The 8,360-nt window shown below is 42.7% G+C and overlaps 1 protein-coding gene across 9 annotated transcripts in view; it reads left to right on the top strand.

The window, feature by feature from the left end:
• Positions 1 to 1,165: 1,165 nt before the first annotated feature.
• Positions 1,166 to 8,360, top strand: part of DENND1A (DENN domain containing 1A) — a 172,119-nt gene continuing 164,924 nt past the window's right edge. For 4 of the 9 annotated variants that reach the window (XM_048966069.1, XM_048966072.1, XM_048966071.1 and 1 more), the window contains exons 1-2: positions 1,168 to 1,355; positions 5,463 to 5,533. In XM_048966069.1, the coding sequence (XP_048822026.1) occupies positions 1,339 to 1,355; positions 5,463 to 5,533 (88 nt within the window). In that variant the 5' untranslated portion in view covers positions 1,168 to 1,338. Of the gene's footprint in view, positions 1,356 to 5,462; positions 5,534 to 8,360 lie in introns of all 9 variants that reach the window. The other 5 variants (XM_048966070.1, XM_048966075.1, XM_048966068.1 and 2 more) reach the window with 3 other exon arrangements.

The raw sequence follows: 8,360 nt of genomic DNA, 5'->3' as shown, positions 1-8,360 counted from the left end.
TCCCCAAACATTACTTTTAAAAGCCATTTGTTTCTTGCATTTGTTACTTACCAGCCCACACCAGTTCATCCCCCACCTCTGCTGCCCTCTCAGTCTAGTGCATGAAATTCAATTCTTACACCTCTTAATACTCAGGTGAGGATTGGTAGTGCTCCTTTTTCTCATCACCCCAAACATTTCAACTTGCAACTGTAAATATATCTTCCGGGATTCCCTGCGTAACCACTTACCTTACTTTGTGCTCATTACCTGAAGGAGGACCCAGCAGGCACAGCAGAGCTGCGCCCAGTTCAGCGCCAGCCCAGTGCCGAGCAGCCAGCCTGCAGCACGCAGCTCTTTCTAAAGTGAACTTCTAACGTTTTATTCCGAGCTGCAGATCATCTCTAACTCCAAAAGCCAGAAATTGTTAAACTCCCTAGAAATTACCCGAAGATTTCTCACAACCTCCTGTAAACGTTCAATAATGTGGGGGTACCTGTTTGCTCCTGTTTGCCAGCTCCCTGGAGGCACGCTTTCTGTCTCACTCTAACTTCTGTGTTAATTTGTGTGCTCCTTTCAGCGGGCTGCATTTCACCTCCCCTCCGCTTCTCTGAGAAGCCTCCAGTCCCCGTGTGACATTACTTGGGCTCGCAGTACTTCCTACTGCCCTTCAGCAGCTTCTGTTTCTGTGACCAGCTGCGTAGGATGTTCTATCGTGATTCTGGAGGAGCATCAAGCCCCTCGTTGTGGCAACTCGTCTTTTCTCTTAGCCTTCTCGGCTGCCCTCAGGCTCCGGACTTTTCTTTCCGCCCGCGGGCCGCAAAGCGTTATCGTCACGCACAGCGCCACGGAGACGGCTCGCCTCCTCGCAGGGCTTTACGGTCCTGACTCTCACCTGCCGCGGGCATCCGTCCCCAGAGCTCTGGGTCGCGCCCGTGGAACACTTGGGCCCTCTCAGGGGGTGGCTGACCCGCCAGCCCCCACTGCGGGACGCGAGGAGCGGGAATGGGCAGGAGACCAACGTCCGTCCGCCTCGCGCCGCACTTCAGGTGCGTCCCGCGCTCGGCGCGAGCCCTGCTCCACCCGCCTGAGGTGAGCCGTGGGGGCGGAGCCGTCGGGAGCGCGCGGCGACCGTTACCGCCCTCCCGCCGCTGGGCGCGCGGCAGTCCGGCTCCCGGCCAATGGCCCCGCCGCACTACAGCTCCCGGCAGCCCCCGCGCCGTGACTCGGCTCGGGCGACGGCGGCGCTGCCCGGGATGGAGTGAGGGGGCGAGTGGCGGAGGTAGCGCGGCCCGCCGAGCTCCGGTCCCCCTCCCCCTGGCTCTCTCTGGCTCGGGCCTATGCGGCTCCCCAGAGACCATGGGATCCAGGATCAAGTGAGTGCCTCCCCCCTGGCCCCGCTCCCTGAGGAAAGCGGGAGGGCTCTGGAGCGAGAAGGGCACTTCCCCGCCCTCCTCCTATCTCCGTGTGGAGGCCGCGCGGGCGGGACCCCGGGCCAGGCCGCGGGCCTCGGGTGTGGGGCGACGAGGACGAGGGGCGGCAGTGGGCACGGCGGGAAGGCCCCGACGGAGCGGCGGGAGCTGCGCGGCCCTGAGGGGAGCCGTGCCGATTCCTGCCCGCAGCCGGCCGGGCCCGGACCTCTGGGCGGCAGAGCGGGGCCCGGCGCGGCGGCACTGGGTTTGTTTGTCAGTCGGCGCAGGCCTTTAGGAGGAGTGGGGCTGCTGGAGCCGGAACGTGTTAACTGTCAGCACTGGTGACATCTGTTCTGGGGGTGCGGTAGGGTCGGGGGTGATCAAAGCCTCGTTGCCTGCGTTAGTGCCCTGAAGGAAGGGGGCAGCGTGGCTGTGGCACCTCTAAGCTGCGCTGCCAAGGGAGCTTGAGGAAAGAAGGCGAGAAGTGCTGGAGCTGGTTGATCTGCTAGGCCTGCGGGTCTGTGCCCTCAGTACTTCTTTTATTTTCATAAACGTTTTAAACAGAATTTATATCAGTAAGCACTACTGAGCCCGGTTCATCCATAATGTTGTTCCAGTTGAATTCTGTTCACCTGAGACTGGTGGATGTGCAATAACACTACTGCCGAGCGGGGTGCTGATGGCTGTGTGCTGGAGAAGGGCATCCAGTCAGCCTGCATTTCCTCGAGCAGTGTCTATCAGTGCTGCTGAGCAATTGCTCTGCGGCATTTAACATCTTGTTCTTCAGGGTAACAGAGGGCTTTAACTTTTAACTCTGTTGCTTAATGTAAGACTGAATGTAAGACTGCAGGACACATCCTTTGTGTGTTGTACCTTTAAGTTTCCATGCTCCTAGGCTGGGTGGACTTAAGTGTGCTGGTGTTTTAAGAAAATGCAAATGGGTACTGAGTGATTGTAGTGACAGTGCTGAAATGATGTTTGATCCCAGAAAACTTCTTTCTTTTTCTGGGATGGGCATAAATTTTGCACTTTGAAGTATGTGCTCTCAGCTGTTGCTACAGAAAAATCAAGGTCAGAAAAATGAATTAAACTCTTTACATTCCAAGTAAAGGTAGAACCTAAAATTGTTGCCATTTTGGCAGCAGAGTGAAGGTTTTGTCTGCAGCTTGCGGCTGTGGGCCTCACAGCTGTCACCTTTGTATTGATCACTTAAAGAATATGGTCCGAAGTTACTTTTTATGATCTTGTTTTAAGCCAACTGAAAGACTACCAAAGACTAACTTGAAATGTGATTCCATTGTATATGTATCAGGTCCACAAGCAGTGTTTGCCTTCTCTTGCATTTTGATTGATGCCAAAGAATCTTGAAACCCTAGCAAAATTCCTGTAGTCAGGTTTATTACTTCTTGCTATAGATCAACAGTTATGAGGGATATTAAGTGTCCTGGCACTTGATCACTGTGATATGCTCTGCATGAAACCCAGGCATATGTGTCAGTTATATTTTTGATGGATTTATAGTAATGAATCATTAAAGTGAAAGACTGCTTAAAGGTTACCAGTAGCTGCATTGAAACAAAGTGGAAGAAATTAGGAAGCTGCCAGTAATCCCATAAGCTTTGGGCTTGTGTATAGCCTCAGGTGAATAAAGGTAACACTGGGTTCTGCTGTTGGGTTGAGCCTCGCATTAGAACATGTGCGTGCAAGGTGCTTTGTTCCAGAGAGACTGACAAAAATAGGAATCTGCTTAACCTGGCTGCTCTCACTTCCTGGTAACCTTCAGTGTTAAATGCATTTTAAATGTGTCCGTGCCAATCTTCATTTCAGAGGCAATTTTGTTTCACTGCTGAAAGAAGAGAACCCTAACATTAGCCTGAGACTTATCATAGAGCTTGCTATGTACAGAGATGTAACATTTATCTACTTAAAGAATGGAATACATGGAAGAAAAGGTGAAAATATAGGGTTGGAAATGTGATTTCTGAATTGGATTAGCAACTATGGACTCGATCTAATATATTTTTCTTGAAGAGTTGATAGATATCAAGAGTTTATTCATAAGTCCCTTGCACTTTGGTAACAGAAATTATTTTGACTATAACAGTTGTGTAAGGCTTAGTTTAAAAAATATTTCATTTTAAGATTGAGTTTCCTGTGGATTGCTGTGATATTACAGCTATTCATACATCAAACAGATTTGAAATAATTCCTATGAATAGGGTTTATCACAGCAGTATTTTTTTCTCATAGAACTCAGTTTAAATTACTACTCATAAAAAATTGCACTTTTCTGATTATTCGGTCACCAAACAAGTAGGGTATTTACATACACGTTCCATGTATTTTTTTGGTCACATCTGTGTTGTTCTCTTGATAACTGACCGTGGCTCTTTAAGTTACCTGGCAGTTTTTTGGAGGGAAAAAACCATGTGTGAGTTTTGAAGTTCATATTGCTGTGGACAACGTCAGGGATGAGATTTCAGTACAGTGCGTGCGTGGTATCAGCTGTCTGCAGGGGAGGCTAACAATCATAAAAAGGGGCTGCAAAATATACATAGCAGTGCATGTTTATGCTGTATTTGCAGAGTGTATGAAGTCTCACAGTGAGTTGTTTCCTTAATTCTGCAGAAAAGCTTTAAAATATTCAGAATTTAACAATGACTTCATTCTCCTGCTGACTTCATTCTCATACTGAGGTGTTCGCTTGTTGAATGCAGTCTTTAATACCAAGTTTCTAACTTGGAAAAGTTACTTTGACTGAACTGTTTGTAGAAATAAGTGGATGTTTGTCATGGGATATTAAAATATAAAATTTGAAGTCTTTTGATTTGAAAGTTTTGGTATATAGTATGTGTTCCTGCCAGCTGCATTAAGAAGTATTTTCACTAAAGAATTTAAACACAGACCTTAATGTAATACTAAAAAGGCGTTTGTTATTTTATCTATTAGTTGTAAAAGTATTGGAAAATTTATAAAATAACTTGAGAAAGCTTAGTGCTAAAAATAGGTATGAAGAAGTTTGGTAAGGTCAGACTGCACAGCAGTGTATCTTAAAGGAAAATTCATTTCTGATGTTAAGTAGATGCCATATCATGTAGTCATCCTGTGCCATGATGGTAGCAGTGTAGCTAAGAATCTCAATATCTGACACAGTGATGTGCTGCAGCGCCTCTGTGTTGCACAAAGAGAATTTGCAGGTTTATTCATAATTCAAAGCAACAATTTGTTGATTTTAGTTGTCTTGTGACTTACCAGTGTAGTTTCCTGAAAAATGTTCCTGCATGCAAATTGGATGGAACTTGTGGAAAAATAAATTAAAATTAATTGAGTTGTGAACAATATCACTGCTCCTGAGAGGTGGTCTGTGAAACTGTAGAGTGTGATCCTATACTATCCTAAAGCAGTGGCAGGCTTTCTATTAATTTAGATAGGTTTAGGGTTTGGCTTAGTGCCACTTCAGTTGTGGGACCTGGGTTTGTGGCATGAGGAGAAATGTTTGTTTTTTTAAATAAGTTTTGCTGTTGAAGTAGGACAAAGATAATATAAATTCCCTGAGGAATGGGCTCAGCTCCTTGACATGTTTATATTCTTGGTTTGGGATGCTGGGTAAGACGAGGTTGTTCTCTTTCTTCCCTTTTGCAAGCTGGATATGTAATAACATTTAATATTATGGCCAAGAATTGGAATAAAAGCTTTTTTTTTTTTTTTTTTTTTTTTTTTTTTTTTTTTTGGCAGTGCTTCTGAATGACAGCTCTGTGACACTGCTGTATCTAATCAAAATAAGTGAAATGACATAAAGGATCTGTGCTTGATTTCTATTAGATTTTATTTAACTGTATTTTCCCAGTAGAATTTAGATGCTGTTTCTCCCAGCTAATCTCAACTTCAGTACACCTGGTGTGTGCCTGTGAGGCTGAAAAATCTGAGGTGATCAGATAAACAAGATAACCATTTTTATCAAATTCTCATAGTAATATGTATGTTCCTAGAACCTGTTTAGGCTTTTAGAGTAATTAAAAATGTGTTTGGAAACAGAAATTCTCAGAGCTAAATCCTTTTTTTTCCTTTCAGACAAAATCCGGAAACTACCTTTGAAGTGTATGCAGAAGTAACTTATTCAGGCATCAGTTGCATTGGGAAAGGTAATGTTTTACACTGTCATTTTATCTGTTTCATGGCAAAAACTATCCTGAAGAACCAGGCAGTGTAAAATAATAAGGTATATTTGATATTATGCTGGTCTGGATTTATAGATGTCTTACTGGTTCTGCAAAGAGAATCTTCTACAGTTGGAACTAATAATGAGAATCTGTCCTTTTTTGTGGAGGTTCCAGCATTCCTTGTCTTTGTAAATAGAAATAGCTCTTACTTCATGGTGTTGAAGAAATAAATGCATTTTCAGGTTTGTATTTGCTGCTCACACATAAGGAATGGTTAAGTTTAATCAAAACATACTCCAAATAGTTTTCTATGAAATTTGATTTACTTACTGTTTCTTACATGCTCACAAAAGTGTTCTACATTTGTACTCAAAATTTCTGAGAAATATTCCATGTTTATGCTAGAGAACTCCCATAATAGCTGAAACCTGCATGTAAGTATATTTGTGAATGTTTTATTATACCTTTTTTCTTTGTGCAGCTGGTGAAGTTGATAAAATCAAGTTGAAATTCCTATACCCGGAACTTATTTCAAGATGTTGTCTTGTGATATCAGTTTCTAGATTGTTACGAAAAGGAGAGATGTTGAATAGGACTGGACAACATATACTGAAGTAATAATGTACCTTTTTTTTTTTTTTTAATGAAAGAATATTGTGTTTTGTATGTATGGCACAACAAACCAGTAGAAAGGATTTTGATCTTTCTTTGGCTAGGAAGCCATTTATCTCCTTCTCTATCTGTAGGTAAAGATTTCATTCATCATCATGTGAAGGTAAAATTGCTGCAACTCTTTTTCCTTTAGTGCCAAAACCTCCATAGCAGTTGTAACCGGAATACAGTTTTGGCTTGTTCTACTGTTGTGCACCGTCACAACTATTAGATGTAACTGCAGGAGCCCTTTTAATAACTAATCTTTGTTTCTGCACATCTGACCTGGATTCTAGTGCCAGAAAATCTGAACAAATTTGACCGTAAACATTACATTGTACAGTACCAGTGTCTGGGTATAATCTTCTCTTTGAAGTGTGTTTGCATCCCCCTGGAGGGATTAATTCCCTGCTGTGGGAAGGTGGGTTAAAAAGCACTGAAACTACTTTACAGGTTTTTAATTGGAGAATTTAGTATACGTCTTGTTCTATAAACCAACTGATTCTGTAGGAGTTTCAGTTGTGTTTTTAAGTTTGTTCTATTCAGTTGTAAGTGCAAAACCTTCAGTTGCTTTTACTGTGTAAAAGATAGTTTATATATTCTGAAGTTAATTAATTGTCTGAATAGTCTTTAAGCGTTTTTTTTCCCACATTTTAAAAAGAAAGTTAAGAGATGCCCCTTATTCACAGAAGTTTTAGATCAGCGCATCTCCAAATATTTCGTCCTTCTGTTCTTGTCAGGATCTGTTGTTTGAGTCTCTGCAGTCTTCCCTTCTTCATTGGCTAGCTATTCTATGCTGGAAAACCTAGAGCATGTATCTGTATTGTACTGGAGTCAGAGGAATGTATATTAAATGATGAGGAACAATTGCTATTAAAAAAGGCAAAACATAAAAAATGCGTAAGGAGCAAATTGTCAGGCATGTTTAAAAACTTTTCTTCCTATGCGATGGATTCCAAAATTAGCTAAGACAACTGACTTTGAAGTTTATGTTCAGTATCATAATAGTATTGATCACTTAAATTGCATTTCATTCTTACATCAATTTTCTAATATAGTTTTGAGGAAAATGGATTGCTCCAAAGCTGTAAAAGTCCTAGTGTGGGAGACTATCTGGCTTCTGGGATGATAAAACATGCCTTCACTTTGTTAATAATAGCTAAAAAGTTTGTGTAGGAAAGGGTATTTTTCAAGTGACTGTTAAATATCACGTGCAATTAAAGACCTTAATATATTTCATGATTCGTTTGCTTCTTGCAGATATGGGAAATATTTACTGCTGTTATTAACTACTAGCAGACAGTTGTAAATTCTAGTAGCTTCATTGCTTGTATATTACTTAACAATCTTACATTAAATGTTTACTTAGTTAAAACCTTTCTAAATAGATGAGAGCATTTTGCATTGTCTACCATGTAGAAAATTCCATCAGTTTCCAAGGCAGGTGACTATAAAAGAAGAAAGACTGTCCTGGGCTCCAGGAAAGGTATTGATAAATTGGAATGTGTTCCTGAAGGACCACAAAGATGGCAGGTGAGCTGGAGCACCTGCAAGGAGAGGTTGAGAGTGCTGGATTTGTACGGCTTGGGGAAGACTTCAGGGGACCTGTGCAGCAGCCTTCCATACCTATGAGGTGTTCATCAAGGTGACAGGCTCTCATGCCAGTCACTGCGGGAGGACAAGAGGTGGTGACATAGATGGAAACGAGATGTTCTAACAGGATATCAGGAGAAACATGTTCACCATGCGCGCAGCGAGGTGTTGAACACGGGTGCGGGTTGTGCAGTCTCCAACCTTTGCGATTTTAAAGACTGCGTGACAGCCCGAACCTGACCTCACAGCTGGCCCTGCTTTGCACAAAGGTTGGACTTGAGACCTGAGGTCCCTTCTAGCCTAAATTGTCATATGATTTGATTTCTAGAAATGTAAGCTCCAGAACACCCAGGAGGTGCTTTCTGCTCATGAAAGCTGATAAATCGTGAATTGTTTTCTTTGAATCAAGACAGAGCTCTGCCAAACTAGAATGAAGTGTGTGAACTGAGAAAGGAAAGATTGCTGGATTGGTTCAGCTATAGGTTCTCTGGCCTTTTCCCCTCTGAATTGTTTAGAAATTAAATATCTGTGTTCAGGATTGGTAATTTGTGTATTTCTAGTGCAT

Source organism: Lagopus muta, chromosome 19 (assembly GCF_023343835.1).
Source record: "Lagopus muta isolate bLagMut1 chromosome 19, bLagMut1 primary, whole genome shotgun sequence".
Classification (NCBI taxonomy): domain Eukaryota; kingdom Metazoa; phylum Chordata; class Aves; order Galliformes; family Phasianidae; genus Lagopus; species Lagopus muta.
Note: the sequence above shows the minus strand (reverse complement) of the source record. Positions and strands in the feature narration are given on the sequence as shown.